The sequence below is a fragment of the Falco biarmicus genome, chromosome 3, assembly GCF_023638135.1.
Source record: "Falco biarmicus isolate bFalBia1 chromosome 3, bFalBia1.pri, whole genome shotgun sequence".
Classification (NCBI taxonomy): domain Eukaryota; kingdom Metazoa; phylum Chordata; class Aves; order Falconiformes; family Falconidae; genus Falco; species Falco biarmicus.
In genome coordinates this window covers 106,264,030-106,288,509 of record NC_079290.1, presented here as the reverse complement: position 1 = coordinate 106,288,509, position 24,480 = coordinate 106,264,030, and the positions used below count along the sequence as shown (strand labels likewise).

The following is a 24,480-nucleotide window of genomic DNA, read 5'->3' as shown; positions in this document are numbered from 1 at the left end:
GCTTTGGTTTGAAAGCAGGAGATGTGAAGGGGAAGGCAGGGAACAGTGTGACAGTATAGATGCCGAAGGAGAAATCTCACCTCTTTAGAGGCAATACAATACATGCCATCGACTTGAACAGGACCAAGATGTCACCCTGAAAACATCACTTCTATCAGGTCAGGCTTTCCTTCTATGCCCGTTACTTGCACCTCTAAACCTTCAGCAGACAGAGAGCACCTTGGGTGGCTAAACAACATCAGAAGCGTGCACTGTATGAGAAGGTTTCCCCAAAAGCCTCTCCTCTGACAGCCACCCTGCCACCCATGGCTCCAGTGCCGATCCCCCTGCAGCCCCTCGCTGCTGGGGCTGGGGTCGTACCAGGCGGCCGCGCACCCCTACCTGCGCATGCCTTCCCGTCCTGCTCCAGCCGCAGCCCCGCCGCGCACTTGCAGTAGAAGCTCCCGATGGTGTTGCAGCACTGGAACTCGCAGCCCCCGTTGCCCGTCTCGCACTCGTTCACGTCTGCAAGAGAGAAGGGGGAGCACAGGTGAGCTGCTGCCGCCGGACTGACCTCGGGGTACCGCACGACAGCAAACCCAACCGCTCTTATTGCGGCTTAGTCTCCTAACTTTTCACCGCCAACAAGAACATTAACCAGTACAAAATGATCCCCCTCGTTAGATGCTCAAATGCTCAAGATGGCACTATCCAAAATAATCCCATCCTGGATGAACGCTGGCACTCATATGCATGAGAATATATCTGTTATCACAAAGTGATGCTACACTCTATAATAGCCATCTTGCTCATGAAAATAAGCAAACAAATTTTTTTCACATTAAAAATCTGTTGGTATAGAAGTTTTATCTTCTTGTCTTAAATCAGAGTGGTGGAACTATCATAGCTTCCCACGAAAATGTCTTCAAAGAAACCCATGCCAAGTTGCCTGAATAGTATTAATCCAGAGAAGACTAAACTAAAAGGTCGACAAAACCAAAATATCCATGTAGTACACATTTTCTACTATTTTTTGTAACTCAAGCCCAGAATAAATCACATTACCTTACCAAAACCAGATATTTCTCTTCCCTTCAGCCTGGGGTGGGCCAGACCCTTAAGTAATGGGGAGCACCTTTCTCAAATTACCTTTTAAATAGAGTGAATGACTCATTACCAGGTAAAAACAGAGGCATCACCCTCCCCCCACCCTTATTTTCCTTGTTACCTAAACACAGGCTCCCTCTGCTCCTCCGTTCAGTTCCCAGGGATTTAACAACTGGGGACCCAAAGGAACTGAACCCTGTACTGCCCCTCTAACTCCAAGGCAGCATCCCCCCCCGAGTCCATTGGGGAGCTATTAATAAGCACTGGAGATGCTTCCCATTCAAGCATTTTCACACCTCGTCAAAACATGACAGCTACTTTAATTAGTAAAAAAAATAAAAATAGTGTAAGTTGCCAAGGTTCCCAACATACAGCGCATCAACCGGTTACATCACCCTGGGCGAAGAGGCTGGAGTACCCGAAGCCCGCTGGCGACAGCCTACCCGCACCAGCTGCCCAGGCTCTTCAGGAAGGTGTGGGAGCGGGACCCAGCCAGGGAGCTCTGCCTGACTGCCCATCCCTGCTCCAGCACACAGCCTGCATCCTTGGTCCCTGGGAGAAATACCAAAGGCTCAGCTATGAGCATCGCTCCTGCCACAGCCTCGGGAACATCTGCCTATGGAACGGCGGGGAACGGAGACCGGCAGCGAGGTGGGAAGGAGGCAACCTTGCGCCACATCGATGTTAGGCTGGTGTAATATTTTCAGTTACAGATCAAAATCGAGCCCAGATTAAGAAACGCTAAGTTTCAGTTCAACATGTGAAATATATGGGGAGGTTTCAAAAAGATTTATCAGCTGTTGGCAAATTTTTGACATTTGGCACTAAGCGAGGCACTCTAAAAATGTATTTGCACTTAAGAAGCCACTTTTTTTTTTTCTCTCTTTAAAGAAGCATTTCCTTCTTAAAAGAAAGTAGAAATATGGAGACAAATACTGTTTTAAGGCATTTGGTCTGGATGGAAGAATAATGAGCTGTAGCTTTGCCAAAACCCTGTGCTGCAGCCATACTATACTCTGTACATTTCCCTCTGCTACTGCAGATAAATCTTGGTTTTCTTTTGCTCACCCAGAGCCGGCAGAGCTTGCTGTCTGTCAGCAGCCAGCCCCACTCCCATCTGCTCTTCGCTCTGAGCCCGACTCCAGCTCTGCTGCCTTTGTGGCCAGAGGCAGACGGGATCCTTCGACAAGCCCCAGGGAACAAGGCTAGGACAGGCCCACACCGAGAGGGAGCACTCCTCGAAGGGCAGCCAGCCTGGCTCTGCTTCAGGATGCCACAAAGAGGTGGCCTGCAGGCAGCTGGACCGCTGTGGACCTCTGCACGTGTTATTAGCACGTCCCATGGAAAGGAAAAAAAAATGATATTGAGGTGAGCTATTGTGTTATGCTTTAGTGGTCTGCAAATAGGGACCGTGAAGTAGCGCAGCGCAGCGCTCGCTGCAGGTGTGACTGCCAGTGGTGATGGGGACGAGGATGGGAACAGGGATGGGGACAAGCAGAGCTGCCACCGTGCCCCAGGCACCCACCGCACTCTGCCGGCAGCACCTCCCCCACCTGCAGGAAAGCTCTTTGCAGAGGCATCCCTTGCAGTGATGCTCTTTATTCAGGATAAAACAGGCCCTCGGTCGCTCCTGCGATACCAATAATAAAAGGTGTCTGCGGGTAGTGCACAAACCTGTCAAGTCGTAAAGAATGAAACGTATTACCAGCCAAGAACAGAGGCAGGGAAAGACAGGGATCAAAACAAGGCTGATGTGATCAAAGAGACGCAGCGTTTAATTCCCTCAGCCTCTTCTAATTCAGTCCTGTCTGGGCTCGGAGTTCCCTAACTACTTCTGAAACACCAGACCGTGCAAGTTTTGTTTTACCTTTCAGAAATCCTAAAACCTGCTAGAGCTTAACAAAATCCCCAAGGGTTTATACTTGCTTAATCCTCTCATTGCAGCAACCTGCCAGTGTTCAGAGACCCATGGCTTGTTCCAAAGGCTTTGTGTAAGACAGGTTACTGAGTGGTGAGCAGGGCTACCCAGCAGTTCCCCTGCCTTCTCTCTGACAATGGATTTCCATGCTACAGGTGTTACAAAGATGAATTCAGCAACACCATAAATTGTAATTAGATTTTCATGTGCTGTAACTGCCTATTGCAGTGTCTGTTGAAGAAAGGTGTGTTACTGTCACAACTGTAAGGGGAAGAGTTTTATAAACCAGTTCTGGGAACGAACGGTTCATCAGTTAAAGCTTTTCCTCCTTTCCTGTTCTCCCCAAAGACCTGGCAAACCTTATACATGTTGTCCCACCGTGAACGGTTTCCAGACAGACGCCAGCTCTGGCAGCGACGCTAACTGGTGACAAGACAGACCCTGGTTTACGTGCTATAAGAAAAGTGAATCCAAGTGCTGTGAGTGATGCTCACCACTACAAGAGCAAATTCTTGTTCCTGCTTTGTGCATTGTTCCTATAGCCATTATCACATGGGTTTTACTTACACAAACAGTACCAGTGGTTCGACGCATTGACCGGGCAGTGCAGTATTTCAAAGAAATACTCACTGACTTGTTATGGAGAGCAGAGGGGGAATTAGGAAATGCGACCCTGTGGGATTTTATAAAACTTGGAGAAGGCTTAAGAATTTGAAAACCTGATGATTTAGAAGTTAAAAGGGCACCGAAACATCTGTCATGCGGAGTCAGGCAAGGGGGGAGGAGGAAGAAAGGCTTATCGGTTTGAAGGTCCTTCCACAATGCAAGTAGCCTGCTAGGAGCGTTCAGGGAGAAGCTTATAATCCAGAATTTGTCTGTCTTGGCCCTGCTCATCCTCATCATGTTTCCTGGTTTAATAAGCCTCTTGTGAGATGGTCACAAATCAGCCACTGGCTTTTCAAAAGTCTTTGCTGTCAGGTTGCGTAAACTCTGACGGAGAGGAGTTAGTCAATGAGCTTGAAGGGTTTCATATGCTGTGTCTGTGCTGGGTACAACTGAAGTCTAGCATATTTGAAGGGGGTTTTGTTATTATAATTTTTTAACAGCAGCTTTTATATAAAGTTCCCTTTAATCTTTTAAATGGATGCAATCTCTGCAGCTTCCCCGTGAGCCAGAAGTTTCCCCAGAAGATGCAGTGAGAGCAAGAGTTATTCTTGCCTCCACGTTTTGTAAAAATAAGCATTGTGGTCAGACTCTGCAAACACTTTTTTCGGTTTCATAGAGCTTGTATTTATCAAAGCTTTGTGAAACTTCCTTCCTCCGTGACTGAAACATATGATTCATAAATAAAAGGATGAGTGTTCCTCATGCCCTGACTCACCCCATGCTCCGGCACCACCACGGCCTGTCTAACCCATACGCCTTGATCCCGACCCCCCATGTCCTGCCCAGGAGCTGCTCCAGCTCAGAGCTGACCCCAGTTTGATTTTGTGCCACTGCACCCAGCGAGGCATCCCAACTTTCGAAAGGAGGGAGTCCCAGCAGTGCTCTCGGGGCAGTCAAGCAAAGCATGAAAGCTGTCAACAGAGGGAAGTCCCTGCACTGACCAGGACAGGGACGGGGAGGCTCAGTGCTTGTCTCCACGGCTCCTCCTAAACCTGAATCGCCTGAATGCCAGAGCAGGCTCCTGTCCCCTGCCACCGCCGGCACCTCAGCCAGTGAAAGTGCCATCGCACTCCCAGGGCACTAATTGCCAGCGACCGCAGAAAAGCAGCTCGGAGATACTACGGCCCATCCTTGTTTCAAAAAGCGGGGAGGCCGAGGTTAACTATTTCGCTATCATCAATTTAGGGCTGTTTGGCCATCCTGAATTAGAAGATCTTTGAACAAAGGATACCTCGAAATTGCCAGCAACCCCCCAGCACAAAAGTACGAGATTTATTTTGCCTCTGCCAGGCAGCCATGAATCAGCTGTCACCACCAGCCAGGTGTCACGAGCAGAGAGCGGTAAAGCTTGGTCCCTAAATCAAACCTGACCCTCCCGAAGCTGCGAGCTAACTCAGAGCAGCTGGGCTGGAATCAGTCCTTGCGGGCCCTCGGAAGGCAAGAGCCCGTATTATTCCCTGGAGGTTATTGTGCACCTTTGAAACAACCCATCAGTATTCTAGAAAGGTGTGATGGCTGCAGGCGCTCCCTCGCTCAGCGTGCTTGGCTTACACTGAAGCATTTCGGCATGCATGCCATATGCCACCCACAATTACAGACACTCTTCTCCTTGCCCCCAAGGGACGGTGCCTTTGGTGCCACAGGCCACCAGCCAAGACCTAAACCTGGCCCACGGACCGTGTGTTCCTGAAATCACTGCCTTGCGTCCAGCTTCTTTTGCTACAATATTAATCCTGCCTAGAGCTTTCTTGGACTAATATTTCCTGACAAACATAAAACTCAGTTCAAGTTCACTGAAATGTCTGAAATACTTTCACGGAAACCAGGGCTGGCTTTGAGCACAAGAAGGGACAAGTTACCATTTCCCACTGAAGCCAGGCAAAACTCGTGGAACCTCCATGCTTCTCGTAGGGAATCCAGCCAAAGCATGCAATTCTGGCAAAAGTCTTAGCCCTGTCCAAACTCCATCATTCAAATCCAACCTGAGAGACCATGATCCTCACTCAGACTTGAACATTGCATGTTTTTTTACAAGACAAGCCTGGGGTAGAAAAGAGTGCAACATTGCATGTGGCTCAATAGCAAGGAACGAAACGACTGCAAACAGCCTCGTTGGTGCTCAGAAAAGTGCTTGCAGGTACACAATCACCTGTAAATGTTTGGGGTCATGGATGTAAGTCTGCTGCAGCTTTCTCAAAAGCTCAGCTGGAGGGGAGGGGTGAATGGAGGCAGGACTGCACGAGACCCTTCAGGTTATTTTGATGCGGTTTCTGTGTCCAGATTACTCCTGTTGTTCCTATCACCTGGGAAACTCAACTTTTCACCTGCATTGGATGGTTTTTCAAAATGAAAAAAAATAAAGCCAGTATCCAATACTACTGAGCCCATGTGAACCTCAGCAACGATGGGCTGGCATTTCCTGCACTCGCATTTTCGTGGCGGTAACACAGCAGCCAGAGCATGCACTGCAACGTGCTTGCTCCTCTCTGTAGATTCCCTGCAGACCCTTGAAACCAAGTATGGGTCGCCTCGAATCACACCCACAGGCTCCACCTATACTTGATTTCTAAGGTCATGGGCAGTGGATGTCAAGGAGCTCCTGGAAACCTGTTCCCCAAGAAAGGCTTCTTTCTATCCTTAGTTTTATTCATACATTATTGAAGTGCCGTGTAAATGTAAATCAATTGTGAAACTCCATACAAGATTTCTGTTAAAAATTGGTTTCAACTAATCTGTTTGTAAAATACATACATTTCCTTTTTATTTTTTAAGAGAGTTAGGAACAGATAAGAAAATACTGTACTGAACATTCAAGCACATAACAAGTTTCTCCAAATAATCTGTGCTCATTTAAAAACACCAATCTTCAGATAATTCACATCCCCACTAAATTAAAGGTAGGCAGGAATCAAAGGTTAATTAGAGGAAAGATGCTCCAACACAATAAAATTTAGACTTTAGATATCACCTCACTTTTCTAGCTCTGTGCTCCCTCTAGGCAGTGATCACTACAGGTTTTACAGCATTGCAGTAGTTTATATTCATGCTCGTTATCTTTAGCAATTGTCTACCTACCTATGCAGTGCCCAAGCTAGCCAGAAACAACCACAAGGTTCCTATGATAGAATCACCCCTGAATTATTTAATCCTTCCCAGACACAGCCTAGCCTTCAAAGATTGAAAGCAACCTCGACATCTGAAGTGGCAGGGCTGCAATATGAAAAGAAATACATCATTTTAGTTAATTTTTTTTTTTTAAATATCCATAATTTTAAGCAGCTTTGCAGAGGAATACTTAAGGCTTTTTATAGAAGTTCAGTCGCACCCAACCAATGACCACGTTTCTCATAAAACTGAATTCATCCGCTTTGGAAGAATTTCATACTGCTACTTTAGCCTTGCACCTGTGCAAGGTTTGTTCCAAATATATTCCCAGTTTCCAGCTGAGTCCAAGTCCCTCCCAGTATCAGGAAGGGCAGTGACTGACTGTCTTTGCATTGTGCCTTTCCTTCTGCATGGCACTGTACAGTCTGCTTACCTGTATTATCCTCCTGGCATTTCTCTCTGCTGGCCCAGAAAAGTCCTTTTAAACGCATCAATGTATGTTCTTATGCAAAGCCCGGACAGACAGACAGACCAAAAGCTGGGGTGGGTTTTGGGCTGGCCATCAGGAGGGCTGTGGCATTAGCACTGGGCTCAGATGCTTGCTCACGGGTCCAGCTGAGGTCCTGCCATCTCCTTTGCTCCATCCCAATTTGGTGCCTGCCAGGAGCTGCATCCCTGTCCCCGTCCCTGCCCAGCCCTCTCCCAGCACGGGCCAGGGCTCCAGCCAGACCGAGAGCCCTCCAAATCAAAACGTGAACCACATCTCTTGAGAAACTAAACGTCTTGGAGGATCTGCATTATTGCGATGGGATTTGGAATTGCAGGTAAACCTGGCTTGATCTGAAGAGTTCAGAGCCTCAGGACCATGGCTGAGCGCCGCAGTGGTGGTACTCATTCTGCATTGACCTGGCTGCTATGCTCCAGCATTCACAAACCCACTTTGATACCTTTTGCTAGGAAAAGATTGAAACGAAATACTGGTAACAGTAGGTATTCCTACCCTGTATGAGAATCCTCAAGTCATTTTAAGGAAAGCAGAATTCAAGCACATCTGGTATTTTATTTATGGAGGTTACACACTCCCACATGAAAGAAACCATCCACTTAAACTGATAACAACCCCCCCCCCCCCTTTCCAATCTGCCTTTGGGCTAAGAGACCATTAATATTCACAGCCTATTGTCAAGCAACTTTACAACATCTTGTAAAAAGGCCTGAAGGAAGTTTAAATGCCAAGAGGCCCCAGTTTCCAGCATCTGGCTTTCCCTTGAACAATGGCTGCCCCTTTTCCAGCACACCCAGAAAACACACCATGAAGCCACAGAGTCATCTCCCAGCTCGCAAGCACACACATCAGCCGAGTTTTGGGGATTCAGGGCAGAGAACGTGACCCTCGCTAGAAAAAGGAATGTCTTTGTACATTATCCTGACAACTCATAAAAGGTAAGCGCACTGCAGACCACAAAATCATCTCAGCTATCTGCATAACTTGCAATTCCCTAGAAAGGAGGACCAGGGTCCAAATTTCGGTGCCAATGTGCCAACCTCTTCCCCATCCCACCAGGTTAAGATTTTACATGGCTTAATTTCCCTTAATTGAGTAAAATCAGCCAGCAGGAAGGTGAGAGGAGCTGGCAGGAGGTTTTCTCGTGTTCCACTGCCATCTCTTCCTGGCTGAGGATGGCAGCCCTGGAAAGTGCTGCAGTAGCAATGTGCCGGTGGATTATGAATGAGCAGTTACCCACGGGTGTCAGCAGACAGGTCTCCAGAACCCCACCACCACCACCCCCACACACGCGCTGAGGGGCTGGCTGCAGCGGGGCAGCCCAGGGCATGGTCCAAGCCTGGAGAGCATCACCACCGCTTCCAGGAGCCGGGGGCAGGGAGAGCATCTCTCACCGCAGCCCACGCCAGCCTGGCAAAAGGAGTGCCAGCGTCTGCTGAAAGCACAACTGCAGGATTCAGACTGTGAACAGGGACCTTGCTGGCACCAAATTCCCTCTCCAAATCAGAAAACAATGATCACCATGTAGGCTGTGGAAAGAGGGTGTGAAGCAGGACTCCGGGAGGGACGATCTCACTGGGATGTGTCTCAAAGGTGAGGCTGTGTGTGTCAGGCTGCCAGCCAGGAGAGCGTGGGTGGGAACATCACGCGGGGCTGCAGGTCACAAGCTGCAGCACCAGGCTCGGCTCCCCCTCACAAGGGCCCTTTCCCCTCCGAGCGCAGGGAAGTTGCAGATTTCCCAGCCACGAGCAGACTGATTCCTCTGCGGTTCTTACTGTGACTGTTCTGTGGAGCCAAAAGCTTCCACTGTGCAGGTGGTTTTGACTCTCTTTGCTCTCTCCAATCCTTTACGTTCATCTTACCTCATGCCGGTGTCCGAGGAGGCTCTCGTGCTGCCGGGGTTTTTCCCACAAGCCGTGAGAGGGACCCAGATGCTGCTGGTGCTCTGCCGACAGCCAGGATGCTGCGGCTCTGCCCGAGAGGGAGCAAGCGAGAAGCAGAACCTCAAATACTGCTGTCTTCATTCTTGTTCCTTCTGCTTTCAGCAGCCCATTTCCTCACCTTGGATAGAGCAAGCAGACTGGATTCATTCCCAGTATTCAGGGAAAACCCTCTTGCTGCTGGGACTCTTCCTTTTGCACATCCTCTAAAGGTGGCTGCAGTGACTCTCCTCCCATCACTCAGCCAAGACATCCCTGGCAGATATCGCAGCAGCTCCCTAACCTCACAGCCACTTGCACACCAACAGCTCATTATTGGCAGCTCTCTCCTCTCTCTCTTCATTTAAACACAGCCTTTATTATAAATATAGGGGCAGATATTTCGGAGATCAGCTGTGCACTCCAAGCGAGACAGCTGTATGGCCTCCCCGTTCCCCACTGGTGAACCAGCATCCCCAGGAAAATAGAATTACTTATCTGGAAAATGCAAAGCTCATATCCTCAGCTGGCTCAGTCCCAAATACCTGTCAGCGATACTGACCTGATGCCTATAGAGAAAATCATCTGTCTGGATGCTGTGTAAGTGGTTGCTGGATGTTTCTGCTCTGTGATGGTCCGGAGATCGGTCTTGCTGCCTGGGGCCTTGTGCCAGCGTGGTCTCTCTGGCTACAGGAGAGATCCAATGCCAGTCTTGGCTTCAGAAACATGGAATGGGTGTCCGAGACCAAGTGTTCCTACTGATGTTACTGCGCTGGCTAGGTCAGTAGAAGAATGATTTTGATTCCTGGTTTCAGAAACCATCTGCCTGACTCAACACCTCTGCGACGACACCTGGGACAACGACCATCAGGGTGAAAAGCGCGGTGATGCTTGGACTGCTGTCTGCTGCTGTCTAGTGAGAAACAGTGTGGTTGCTTTTTCCCATCATCAACTTTTTCCTTTTTTTCCTAAAATAATTTTTAACTGCTTCATTATTTATTATTGCTAAGGGAGAATTTCCATTTCCTGAGCATTTCAGATCCCGAGACCTGCCTTTTTCCTCTTTAGCACGGACAATTGCGAGCCAGCCCAAGCTGGCCGCACACAGAACTCCAGCAAACTCCAGGTCAGACGAGTGTAAGACTGACCCTTCACATCTAGTACTTACAAGACTGGAAGGTTTGGGGCATATACTGCTGGTAGGGCAGCATCCATGCCCGGACAGGACACTTCAGTTTCTTAAATACCTACCGAAGGTGGATGGTTCAGGTCCCCAGAACTCACAGCATGGAACTGGCAAGCCAGCAAAGACCAAATAAAAAAAAAGCCAGATTAATTTCTTAGAAGGGAGTCTCCTGAAGAAAACAAAACCTGTGAAATCTGTTTTTCCAACAGAATCTGCACTTACACATACACTATTACATACACATAATATAAGTTCTATCTGTAATGATTTTTCCCAAAAAAAAAACCTCCATAAGCTTTGAAAAAGCATGATTTTTTTTCCTTTCTTTTGTAGGGAAGTGACCTTTAAGAAGACAAAAAAAATTAAAAAAAGTTGCTGTGTTATGTTTGACCAAAAAAACCCAAAAACTTCTAGAGTTTATATAGATTAAAAGTGGTTAAAATGGGGATAAAATATTTTTTATTTAACTCCAAAGGGGTAACCCTGCAGCTCTTCAATGGGACAAGTTCTCACCACAGTCCGAGGGTGAGGCAGGCGCTGGAAGGAGCCCCAGCTCCCGGGATGGGTGAGCAGCGCAGAGGCTCTATCCCCTCCCTCTGGCCGAAGGAAATTTAACAGACGCAGCAGTTTGGAAAGGGCCGCTGAACGGGATGCACTCACCCAAAGATGAAACTTCGGGTAGTTCTTTTCTAAAAATCAAGTTGCTGTAGCGTATCTTCATTAAAACAGCGGCACTGGGAAAGGAGCTGGGTGATGTCCTGAGAATCTGAGCTACCCTGGTTTACAGCCCTTATAACAACCCGTCCATCCAACCTCACGGAACATCGTCCCAGTGACGAGCACTCCTGATAATCGAAAGGAAATAAGAGAATATGCCTTATCTAAGCAGTTATGCACAGAAATAACAGAACTGCATGGGTCCTACAGACACTTCTGCCTGCCTGAACGTGGGTTGAAAGACGGTATTTGCAATTGTTTCTCTGAAAATCTGCCAAACCGATGAGCCTGCGGCACGAGCACATTGGTGTTACAGCTTTGCTGCTTCTTCAGTAAACTTGTTCAAAAAGTTTGTCAGCAAAGCAGAAATTAAACATAACAGCCATGCTTGGTGGGGATTTTTTGTTTCTTTGTTTCTTTCTTTGTTGTTTTTCTCATTTTGGTTTTGTTTCCCTTTCCTACAGCTCAGCACACCCTGGGCTTTGGCAACCAATTACGTAAAAACGGCTTTTTCCCATGGTGTAGGCAGGAGGTCCACCGGGCTACTGCCGCCCAGGGAAAGCGTGCATTGGGGTTGCAGCCCTGGAGAACACAAGGGTGTAACCGAGGGAAGAGTTTGGCCCCAGGACAAGGAACCCAAGGCATGGGACTCTCCCCTCACTGCTCAGTTCTTGCTGCAGAAAGCGACGGAGCCCCTGCTTTGGGCAGAAGTGCTTCAGGTGCAGAAGGGTATTGAAGGTGGAAAAGACAAGCTGCAAAATACAAGGTTATAACCAGATTTGTAAAAAGGAGAAACTGTAAGGATGGATTATATATTTTCCTGTCTTTCAGATTCACATCTTTACCCATCTAACCATCTATAAACTCAATGTCTTTCCACGGATTATATTAAATGCTCAGACAACCTCAGCCTGTCTCCTCCTGATCTACAATAACAAAGACATAATAAAACAGCCATGACAGGCAGCACCTCCAGGAAATCTCTGTGTTTTTTTGTTTTTTTTTTTTAAAAAAAAAAAGAAACAACAGAGCACAGCTTTTCAAGAGAACATGCCTGATGCGATCTGCCGCGGTCTGCAGGGAGCAGATTATCTTTCACAACTCTGTAGCTTCCTGCAGTGCTCAGATAAAACTTACGCCGTGCAATGTTCATTGCTTTTCACAGGCTTTTTTGTTCACCCATAATTTCTTCCGTAATTCTCTGTCCAAACTGACATCATCTTAATTTTGTTAGTCGCTTATGCATCATTTTTCAAACACTTTTGATGTATCTGGGCTTTTCTAATTTTTTTTTTAATCATAATCTTTGTGTCATAAAGCACAGAGCACAAGGCTGTACCTGCTATGATGCCAAGGGCAGCGTGCGACTCATCTCTGCGATGCTTGTTAGGGCATGTTGATGTAGGAAATGCAACAGCATGCATATAAAGATGCATACATATGTATATACATGCACTGTCTGCTGTAAGCAGAGGTTTGGAGAGCTCCAGGGGAGACGGCCTAGAGGCCACAGGTTCATTTCACCGCAGCAGGATCATTCCCACATGTACCAACGGTGGATGTGCAATCTTACATCTCCTGTTTAGTAAAAGCCAACCTTTCCAGAGGGATTGCATTATCATTTTTGGCTCCCGTTAAACTTCTCACAAATATAAATATGTTAGATGGCCAAATTACATTTAATCAATATCACAATGAGGGCTTTAAATTTTTATGAACTTCCATTATGAATTTTTATCAAGTTGCAGAAGACAGTGAGTTGATGTACGTTGACTGTAAACTTTGCAGGTCTTTTTTAATTCGACCCCTGGACATGATGGGCTATGCCATGAAGAGTTCCAAAGGATTTTGTCTACTCTTTAAGGTATTTCTTTTTTTAAAGGTAAGGAAAATGAAGTTCAACCATGTCAGTGGTTCAGTTTGGGTAAACGCGTGACAAGAGGTGCATTTCTGCTCATCACCTTTCCCAGCTGCATGGCTTCCTCCAAGACAACACAACCATCTTTCCCATGAAACTGTGACCAGGGACTTCCCAGAGTCTCCCTGACCTAATGGAGACTCAAAATCATGCCTGCAATCTCTTCACCTGCATCGAAATGCAGAAGCAAACGGCTTGCTGGGATCGGTCTGTCCCTGCTGGAATGTGTGCGAATACCTGCCAGATCAGTGCCAGTTACTTCTTTAGGCTGTGCAAATGTTCTGGAGGGAGGAACATCTGCAAGAGATAACAGCTTCACGGATCTGAAAGTATTTCCATACACATAACTAGGTGTGCTGGGTATCTTCCATGAGGCTTCCATTAAGGGGCGAGACAATGATTTTCATCGATTGTTCTCACTCCACTCAGAACACACACATTTATTCCTGTCAATGTTGTATGATTCCTGATTTCCTTAGCTCCTTGCCCATCGCAAGCCTCAGCCAGACTTCAGCCCACACCACCAGAGATACTCTCCTCTTTCTGTCTGCTCCTGTACTGTGTCACTGGTTTCCACTAAGCTCCTCGCTCTCTACTGCCATGCCCAATCCATTTCCAGTTTTGGCACGTTTCCACTTTATCTTCCCGAGGGTCCTCAGGAGATGGAGAGGTGGGACGGGCAACAGCATTCAGCCAGGCTATTTCTTTACAAAGGTTACCCCCGCACTCTACAGACCTGCTCCCACTGAAGTCAGAGGCAACAGTCTGGCGAGCCTCAGCGAGAGTAACCTTAGACTCTCAACTTCTGCCATAAAACCTTACGGACTATAAACATCTCTCCATAGTGGAGAGAATTCTTTCTTGACACATTATATAATGGATGCAATATAAAAATATACTGCGCTTGGCAGGCTTTCCAAGGCTTCCCTTCGGGAGCTCAACAAATGGGCTGGTGTTTGATGATTTTTTTTTCCCACTCTATGGCCAAAACTGCATTTCATGGAAAGACAGCAAGATGGCTCTCCTGGGAAAGAACCTGTATTCCTCTTACGGAGGAGCTTGAAGAGACTTCCTTCACAGTTTCCACATCTTTGAAGTGACCTCAGCTCCATGAGATCACGGATGTGTTTGCCAAGGCTGAGTGTATGAAGGTGTGAATGTCAGCGGCACTTTTGTCCTGTTATTAATTGCTTCTTGCAGAGAAGTCCATGCCAGGGTGATGCTCTGCATTCACCAGGTAGCTGGTGATCTTTAGCCACGTGTCCCCACGGCACATCACCCCTGAACAGAGCCCAGTTACGCCTCCTGCTCTTGCAGCAAAGCAGCCAGGCTGGACCAGGCTTCCAGCTCCGCACCTGATGAGATGAGGCAGCAAAAGCACGGAGCTTTGTTCTCCCGGGTTACATCGTCCTGATCCAAAGCCAATGCAATCCACAGAGAATCAAGGAAACATTATCAAAATGGAGTTGGAGGGTTCAAAAGAAATGCTGTTGCAACAGGCTAAGCTGCAAAGAGTTCAGATAGGGACTGAAGATGAGTGAATTGGTCTGAGCGCCAGGCGCACGTGCACTGGGAGGCAGGAGATCTGGGCTCCAGATACATCCCAGACTCACTGCCTTGCCTTCCCACCGCCAAGTCACGTAACCTGCCATTCTGATTTCTCCACCTAAAACATCAAAAGACATACCTACTTCACGAGCCCGCCTAGCTGTGATGCTTAACACATCTGAGTTTGTTAGTGGTTTTATTAGCTGCTCCGTGCATGGTGCAGGAGGCTGCTCATCAGTGGACCTCACTCTCCTGGAACCTGAAATCGGCATCAACACTTGCTTCTCCCAGACATTTGCAGTTAAGCAGGGGACTAACCAGGATAAAGAAATCAAAGTTCTCTTCTTCTCTCATTTAAAAAAGGAACAAAGCATTGACTTTAACATAATTATTCCTGATCTATAAAATGGCAATTCCATTGTAATGTAGACAGCAGTGAAATACAGCTGCCTTTGTTTACAGCAGTGTTGCAGGAGTGTAGTCAAGTGGTTTTCAAGAAAAATATTTCCTGTGAACTAGGTGCACTTGCAATTTAGCAAAGCTCTCAGTGTCATTACAAACATACCATGCCCAAAGTCACCAGAGCATTCAAAAGAGAAGAATCTGAACAGATGCCTGTAAAATCCCGAGGTTTTGTTCTAACTTCTTGGTTATTGGATTTGGTCTTTCCCCAGGAGGAGGAGGGTATAGTCTGGTATAATAGCCATAAATCTGTTCCTATCCCTAAACAATGCAAACAACATAAACCTCCTGATTTTTGCTTTCAAACAAACCAGAACCAGCAGCTCTCACACAGCGTCATCCTAAAAATGTGTTTGCTAGCTACCTTTAAGATGTTATTGTACAATAATATAAATAATATAAATTAAATCATAAACAGAATGCAGAGACATCCAAGAAGAGCTTACCTGCTGCATATCCCTTCTTCAACCAATTAACTAATGCTTCTGGGCTAGCCCCAAATGGTCCAAAATTGGTGATTTGACAGCTCCTCTGAACAGCTGACCGTAATAACCGATACAGTCTCCCAGGGTCCTGACATGCAGCTCCTCCAGCTGCTGACCTTGCCAGACAGGACCACCTAAGCAGCTGACAGAAGACAATGTCAATTACAGTGAGATTTCCAAATATGACTTATGGCCTTTTTTAAAGCCAAAAGCTTTGATGAAAGTGATTGAGTGGACACTGATGATGACCTGGCAAAGACTGTGCAGCTGGAGAGGTAAGACTTGACAATGTATTTTCAGGAGCAAGCACGTCAGAGGAGAAGGCTCTGCTACCAAAGTAAGAAATGAGAGGAAGAATCAGTTTGACATTCAGCTATTTCACCAGTCAGGCTTAAACTTACCCATCTGAATTCTTATTCAGATAAGTAAGAAGATATTATCCTTAGCTACAGGATCCACTCTCTTTGTTCAAACGGAATTCTAAACCAAGCATCTTTCAAAGCTCTGAAGCATTGACTATCAGCTGCTCCTTCCAGCAAACTTCCTTTTTTTGGCTGGAACAGCCTCAGAAGTGCTGAAATACCATAAAGATTATGATCACAGGCAGCAGGGTTATAACCTGAATGTTCAGCTACAAGAGTCCTTCTTCGTCCAGTCTGTCCTGGCACTTTGCAGAATTTTGATTGTATGCAACACCAACGTAAAGAGCACCTCTTTTCTGAGGCTTGCTCACTCAGCTACCAGCGCACAAAGGGCAGTACATGTCTTACTCTGAAGAACTGGAAAGTCCCTGGGGAAAAAATAATCTTCTTCTAGTCTCTTTGTCTCTGTATAATTAAGCTCAACACAGCAAAGCACCCAAGGGGAGGAAGCTTTTTGTACGGTTCTCAAGAGCTGCAGTAACATTTATAGTACAGGATGGTCTATGTAAAACTATTGATCACTGATCTCATTATTTATATTTCACTACAAAAGCCCTTCATGTTCCCAGATGCATAATAGGTGTCAAGAGTAAGAACCTTGAAAAATAAATTGGAAAAAAGTTACAATAGCAAATGGCTTGTTTATGCCATAATTGGTATTAGGCAATTAATGGCGGGATGAAACATCACATTGCTTCTGAAAACAAAAAGCAATACTGTTTAAAGAACATTTAATGAGCATGTTTTATGTTGTCCTCAGCAAGTTTACTGCCAAGCCACAAAAGACATTTATACACACTTCCTTTTGTCTCTAATGAAAGGGTCATTGCTACTTGCTTCTTGTTAAATTCACAAGTTTTTTTTTTAAAAAAAAGCACAAATGTAATGTTCTAAACTTGAAATCCACCTTCCTGAAGGAGCAGTTGTTTAAGTTCAAAGATGTTTGCTCAACAGGGACAGCCACAGCACTGGGCAGGCGGTCAGAATTAGAGGCAAAGCAAACACCTCCATGCAGAAAGACGGCATTCAGTGACCGCCTGCCACAGAGATCTATTGTATAGCTCTGATACCCAGATACTCCAAATATTTGACATTCCAAAATCTTCACTATTAATGAGGTGAGATCCTGAGCAACTGGGGAAAAAGAAGGCGGAAATAATGTATTTCTTTGCTAGGAGCGAGCATTTTGCTGTGCAATTCAGGGCAGTTTCCCAGACCACAATGGAGGGGGATAATGCCTAAATCATTTTAAACCAGAAAAATTACCTGATCTGCTATTTCCCAAAAATAATTTGCTACATCTGTTTCTGCTATGCATTTCAAATATGACTGCTCTCTGCTGTTACATTAAAAAAGGTCAAAGCCAATACGCTGCACAAGAAAGGTGCTGCATTTCCAGCTACGGAAAGTTTCAGTACTGCAGAATGGAAAATGGTGGGGCAAACATCTCCAAGCACTTTTAAGAGACCAGAGTCCTTTTTTCCCTTATCTCCTGCAACTTGGCCATGGAAGCACCATGCAGCTATCCAGACAGCTTCCAGCAGCGCCTGCACAGCGCTGAGCTCTCACCTTCCTCCTCCTGAGCCAGACACAGCCCTAAAGGAAGTTCCAAGGAGAAAGGTGTTAACAGTAGCACCAGTGTTCGGGAAGGGAAGTTAGCGGCATTGTTTTCCTAACAATGAAGCTTTTTTCTAGGTTTGGGGAAAAAAGAAAAAAAAAGAAAAATTACCTAACAAACCATTTCAAGAAAATAATTTTCTTGATTTTCTGCCTGGGCTATACATGCAGGAAGGAATGGACTTCAAAAGACTTAGAAAATGGTATATTCACAGAATAAATAAGCCTACTACGGAGATGTATCAACCAACACATATGAAATTTCACATAAACCTCAGATTCCTTCTGATTAAAAACCTGTGTAAAGTACAAATATTTTCATAACAGATTTCTCCCTAAATATGCCATGATGCATTCTGTATTCATACTGTCTGCACGGCTTACTGTTCTCCTTTTAACCATTTCTTCAGTTTAAAAATGTGCATTTTAAAGAGCGTATCCTGTTACACTAGAGACCGTAAAGTGAAAAGCCATGTCTTATTCCCACATAAGTACAAAAACATCTCTGGCACTCTTTCACTTAAACCCTTGGAGTTTTCTAGGGATTCATTTTACAAGTTAAATGTAGAATATAATTTTCCAGGCAAGTTTATCAAGGCAAATCATAACTGAGCTCCTGAACAAATACAAATCAAAACACATTATTTGACTTTTGCACATGTGGTTGCCTTGGGACTGCACAAGCCCATTACGTATCAGGGAAAGAGAAGCCTGATAGCATCTGAGATATCAGTAAATTGTGGGAATTCAAGCTTCTCGTGATGAAAATGCTCAGCAGAGGAAGTGATGGACAATTTGCAGCTGGTAAAAAGAGGCATCCTCTAATGACATACATCTGGCATCCATTATCTCCGCATCTGCTGCACTGAAATCCAATATGCCTTGCAAAAAACAATGGTATGCTGAGGAAAGGCACAATATCCCCTGGATTCTCTTTAACAGCTTAAGACCCACCCGTCCCCTTTATGCGCTGCACACCGTACCGTTAAACCAGCGCAAGCAACTCAGCATCCTACCGATCGCTTGCATTTATTACACAGGACTGCATTGTTTTGGCCCTTTGATCTCTGACAATCAGATTAGGACCATGAATCAGCATAACTGACTTCCATTATCAGTGATTTGAAACAGCTCCTGGCTGAAAGAGCCAAGAGCTGGTTTGGAACTCTGGTAATGATCTATCCGGTCTTTAAGCAAGCCACTTAAATCTCTAAAGAGAAAGAACTCTATTTTAATCTGCAAACACAGGCTATCCTACTTCTTTGTTCTCACTGTTCATTTGTATTGGCATAGCTGTCCACAGCACAGTCCACCTCAAAAAGACCTCTTTCAGAAGCCTGGACCGAAAGCATCCCAGAAAGGCAGATGCACTTAAGGTGAAAAACATCAAAACCAGCTTCTGCTGCAAAACTGCTGATGGCCACTGCCTGTGTGCGAACGGAGCGGGACCGGCCTGCCCAACGAGCTATACGCGAGACAAAACCCAACTGCGATGACAGGGTCCTAAAAGCTGCAGCGTGCCAGGCTTTTCAACTAATGTTCCAGAATAAATGGAAAGTAAAACACAAATGCGTTACTTAAGAGAGCAGCTAAAGGCCAGCAGCCCTGGCGTCTAGTCCGTGAGTGTGCTAGACAGCCCGCCGTGGAGAAGGGAGCTCGTTTGGACTTTTTGGCACCCCCGTGCAGAGCTGCCTGCTGGTCTGGTGTTGAGTGGAGGATTTCCAGATTCAACTGTGGTTTTATTTGCTTGGGGAGGCGGGAAGAAAACCAGTTAATATGCATTCACATACGGCAAACTAGAAACACCTGTTGGCCTTCAAAACAGTTTTCTGGCTGGCTTAGAGAGACTGAGGGTCTAACAGGTGTCCCTCTAGCCAACGGGAATGTAAAGAGCTTACAGAGGCCCCACAAACACTGCATCATGCAAAGGAAAACCGTCTGCACAGCTATATAGAGCACATGTGTCTGTGTGTGCAAGCTGAACCACAAGAAACTGAAGTCCCATAAAATTAAGCGTGTCTGGGAGGAAACCAACTACTCTGGGACTGGGAAATCTCACCCCAGAATAGCACAGGCTGCCTGGATCCTCCTTTCCGTCTAGAGCCGCTGCTGCCGCCACCGAACGCTTGCTGTGCGCCTGCTTCCAGCAGCTAGCACTCCTGCCCTGCTCCCGGGCAGGGGGACCAGCCTCAGAGCTGGGAACCAGTGACACAGCCCTGGCACAGCGTGATCCCAACACTTCCCTGCCACGTCAGCACCAACACCATCACCACCAGCACGAGCACCGCACGCAGCTCACACCTGGCGGGCCGGGACAGCGCTGACTCCGGGGGGAGCAGGGTCTGGGCTTGGCTGCCTAGGGCATGTGGGGCACTAGCCATACACAAGCACCGAAGGGTCTGCGTGCTTATATATGGCTAGAAAGATTAAGACTCCCCAGTCAGGTAAATACTCACTCCACTGCAAACCATTTCCATGTTTCCCATGAGGGAACCATTAAAATGCAATGCATATTCTTGAATACTAGCTATAGGTGGTATTAAAATACTACAAACCATTTCTGTACCATGCTATCCTACCGTTCATATACACACACATACATATGTGCTACAGGATGAATTTAGAACCCTGACATAGCTGTAACCAGCCAACTCAAGCTAAGCACATGGGAAACCTGAGGATAAAAGAGCTGCAAAGGCACAAACTCCCTGAGCTGCTGCTTTGAACCTGGTGCCGCAGTCTCTGGAGAAAGAGGAATCCTATTTGCAGAGATACCATTTTTCATCTGAATTTTACAACATACCTAGCAGTAAAAAGTGACTATAACAAACTCCTTTGCTGGCTGGTGCCACCCTTGATTTGTTTGAGGGCGTTGTCGGAGGGAGATTTTCCTCCTCCTCTGCTATCAAGCAGCTTGGTTTGGGTTAAGGCTGCACGGAATGGCAAGCTTCAGCCCAAGTGAAGAAACTGCATTGCACAACAGGAATGCACAAGCATTTGAATTTGGATCAAGTAGATACAGAAAGTGTCCTCCCTTTCTCACATACCTCTCATTAATTAAACCTCTGGAGCAGGAATCCTCCAAGCATCTTCCCGGAAAAAAAAAAAAAAAAAAAGGAAAAAAAAAAAGTATTTGTAATGACTGGAATCTCAACATATCTTTGTTTCTTGAGGTATTACACAAATGACACTGTGTCATTTGTGTAATACAAAGGACATACACAAATGAGACCATACAGCAAAGGAGATGAAATAGACTGAAACAGAACAAGGGAAGCAAAAATTAAAGGGAAAGCTGTGGCTGAGGTGGAGATAAGAAGTTTCAGAAGCTGATTGAAAGATGTTATCACCTGCTAGAGAACACTGCTTTAAAAAGATGCTTTGGAGAAGGCAGCGCATAATGAATAACAATGTTTTCTCCAACCTTTCCAAACCCAGAAATTGAAAGCATAACATACTGACGATTTATTACAGACCATACTATGTATTTAAGCATAAACTAATCCTAAAAATTCCAGGAAGGTTTACAGCAATACTTATCTTTTTTACTTTGGCCTTCACTCCTCATTTCACTCACTAAACCCCCTGCTTTGGCTGGCACGTGTTTCCCTTGTGCCCACAGCCAGCACAGAACCCCACACTGCCAGTTTGCACAAGACCCCCGGAAAGCAATGGAAGATCACAGGTCCCGAGAGTTAAGCCACCCTGTATCATTTCTCTTCTGTAACGTAAACTGGCAAAAGGCAGAGCTGCTAGGGTCCGCAGCTGGGGACACGAGGCACGGCTCAGATGTGCCTCCAGAAACTGTTCTTCTGCACAGACTGAACCGGGCTATGGTTTATCATCATCTTCTCTCATTTCCAGAAAGCAGCCAACTGGGTGAGCCAGCGAAAGCTTGGGATGGCCCTTGGCTACCTGACCTGGGCGATGGTCGTGTCCTCTCCAGTTAACGGTCCAAGGATTCAGCATTAATTCAGTCTACTTGGCAACCACGTATCATTCTTATTAGCAATTACACAATGGGATCCCAGCAGTCCATTGTTAGACTGCAATATTTTTCATTGCTTGGAAAACAATCTGTTCTCCTACATAAATATCCCTTGACTCACCTCTGTGCTTACAGTCTGACTTTCAACATATGGTTTATGAGAAGTACATACTTAGGGTAGACTACATGGCTCTCAAAAATGTAATGCTCTTCAGACGCTTAGCTCAACTTTGCAAGTCGCTGAGGTTTCGCAAATGCAATTCCCCCTTTTTAATTGGTCACAGCTGGCTGCGAACATTCATGGAAATCCTTGCAGGGAGATTAGAGCGGGGCCTGACATTTTGCCATGGTGCTGGCACTGCAATAATTAAGGAGTTTCAATCCTCACTAAAGGGAAAGCATGCACCGCTTTGAAGATGGCATCCAGTGCTTCACATGACTTGGCCCAAGGTACCAGTCCCTCAAAACAAAGTGTAGATTTGGCCTTCTCCAGGTGGCACAACAAGCAGTTTCCTTCCAAGCTTTTCTTACCTCTGACAGATCTTAATGCAAGAAGCAGCAAAGATCTACATGAACGTTTCAAACCAGTGCAATGTCAGCAGTAGGATTCCTCTCCCGTTTATTTGCCAAAATCCAGGCAGAGGGCTACAATTCATCTAAAAGACTTGAGCCGTTTATTTTCTTTCACCCAATAGAATAATCTCTTTTAAATGATAATGGAATCCTTAATTCTTGACTTCAACCCAACGAAAGCTTGAAGAGAACATAGAAAGCCATATTTCGAATTCACTAAAGCCCTTAAGATTTTGGTCTCTTTTTCACCCACTATCATGTTCCTTTAAACAAATGTGTCAGTAACATTTTTGCCTGTGCATATGCTGCATCACTCATCGGTGAAGCTGGACAAAGCTGGACAACTTTAAGCATGAGAGCGTACATCCAAAAGGCTGTTTGCTGTACTCCAGTTAACCTTTAGAAACTCAAATCATATGAACTATGAAGTTATTCACAGAGTAATTGCCCTGCATTTACATCCAGATTTGTAAAATCGAGCTCGTGCCAGGAAGCTCGCAATGAACATGGGGCGTCTTGGTGAGGGATGCTGGAGCCCAGACTGCCTCGCAGATGGATGTCTGAGGAAACTTGTTTTGCAGGTACAACCCCAGCCGCTCCCCCAGCTTCAGAACATTTTCTCTTTTCTTCAAAACTCACTTCACAAAAGATTATTTTTTTTTTAACTGAATGAGCCCCTACATAGCCTTGGCTTGTTTCCTCTCACTAACTTTTTCAAAGAGCTCAGCGCTACCTGTTTGCCAGCTATTAAATACCTAACATTTGGCTGATGGACAAGCAGATAGCACCGGACGAAGCAGAGCTCTGCACAAGCTGCCCTTGTTCCACTGCCTCCCTGAGCCAGAAAGAGAGAAAATCTCAGCAGGCAGAGCTGCACGGCAATGCCGCGAAATCTCTGGGCTCAGGCTCTTCTCCCCTCCCCAGCAGAAGGCTAAACTTTTGAATCAGGAGGCTGTTTATAAATAAAAGTACTCGGACTTCTTGGCTGTTGGAGAAGTGCTCTGCTTAATTTAGCCCTGGTATTATTAACAGTGGATTCTCTCCAATAAACTGACAGCTGAAGAACAATTGCTGCTATTTAATCCCGTAAACGGATTTTAAATTGGCCTTGTGAACTGTAAACCCACGAAACATCGAACACAATATCTTGCTACAGTCATTCTGAAATCGGCACCAGGGTGCCTTTGGCCCAGGGAAGTCACCCAAGTCCAAGCAAGGATTATCGCACGTGCACACTCGCTGCTGGTGTCTTTCCACCTCGGAAAGAAGCATCTGGCTCCTGCATCCAAGAAGAGTCTACAAGGTGCTTTCCTTTGCTTCCAAGGATGAGAAAGACCTTTCCCATTTTGATTTCAACACCTTCAAGTGCTTGGCACTCCTGTTTCTCTTTGAAAATCCCCTCCAGCCCGAAGGCTGCAGCAAACCCCTCTCTCCCACCCCTCCGCCCAAACAGCCCCTGCCCTAACACATCGCAAAGGCTTCCAACTGAACAGCTCGAAGAGATTAGCGGGAGAAATAGGGTCATTAGTCAATCAAACAACACTGAGGGCATGTCAAACGCTTGTGTAAATGAGGGCAGCGCTATAAAAGAAAGAGACAATAATGGTCTCCTGAAGCAGCAACAAAGCCATTTCAGCTGGCCTTGCAAAAGCAGACACTAATCACGGGCCCTGCTTGCTTACAGTTGACCTCTCCTTTGTGCAAAGCTAAAGAAGATTTGGGCTGGCCGATCCTTCAAAACGCAGCCGGGCTAATTAGGAAGGGTCCCGTCCCTACGGCACGGCGAAGTTCCCACACAAGAGCCCCCAAAGCCTGAGTGTTGCTGAAACGATCCACTCCACCGTGAAGTTTTCAGTAAGCAAACGTTGAAGCCAGGCAGCTGATTTACAGGACAAGATGCAAACAACAACAACCTTTATGCTCCGTGTCCTGCAGCCGGACGGTCCCTGCCACCAACACGCAACCCCCCGGCATGCAGAGGTCTTGGGCGCTGCCAGAGCCACGCGGGCAGCTGCTCCGTGGCACCCACTCGGGTACACCCAGCTCACCAAAACCGGGCCCTGAAGCATCGGGTGGTCTGAGGGTCCCTGGGAAGGCAGGGCAGGCTTGGAGCAGAGCCCAGGTTCACCAGCACCCCCTCCCTCCCACCAAAGAGCCCTGTACAGAAAGGTCATTTACATCCCAGCTCAAAGAAGGGAACTCCTAAAGAGAGTCTCAGCCCAAACCAAACCTCCAACACTCCATTTACAACCCTTTCATCTACCAGACACGGAAGATAACGAAGGAGTTCAGGACAACCCAGCTGCTTTCTCAGTTCAGAAACACTCTCTGCAGCCACTATAATACCGTTCAGCTCAAACTCTTC

At 46.3% G+C, this 24,480-nt stretch overlaps 1 protein-coding gene across 2 annotated transcripts in view; it reads right to left on the bottom strand.

Annotated features, from left to right (window-relative positions):
• MEGF6 (multiple EGF like domains 6) overlaps positions 1-24,480 on the bottom strand; it is a 107,225-nt gene that overhangs the window by 57,145 nt on the left and 25,600 nt on the right. For both annotated transcript variants that reach the window (XM_056332289.1, XM_056332290.1), the window contains one exon: positions 382-504. In XM_056332289.1, coding sequence (XP_056188264.1) covers positions 382-504 — 123 coding nt within the window. The remainder of the gene's footprint in view (positions 1-381; positions 505-24,480) is intronic.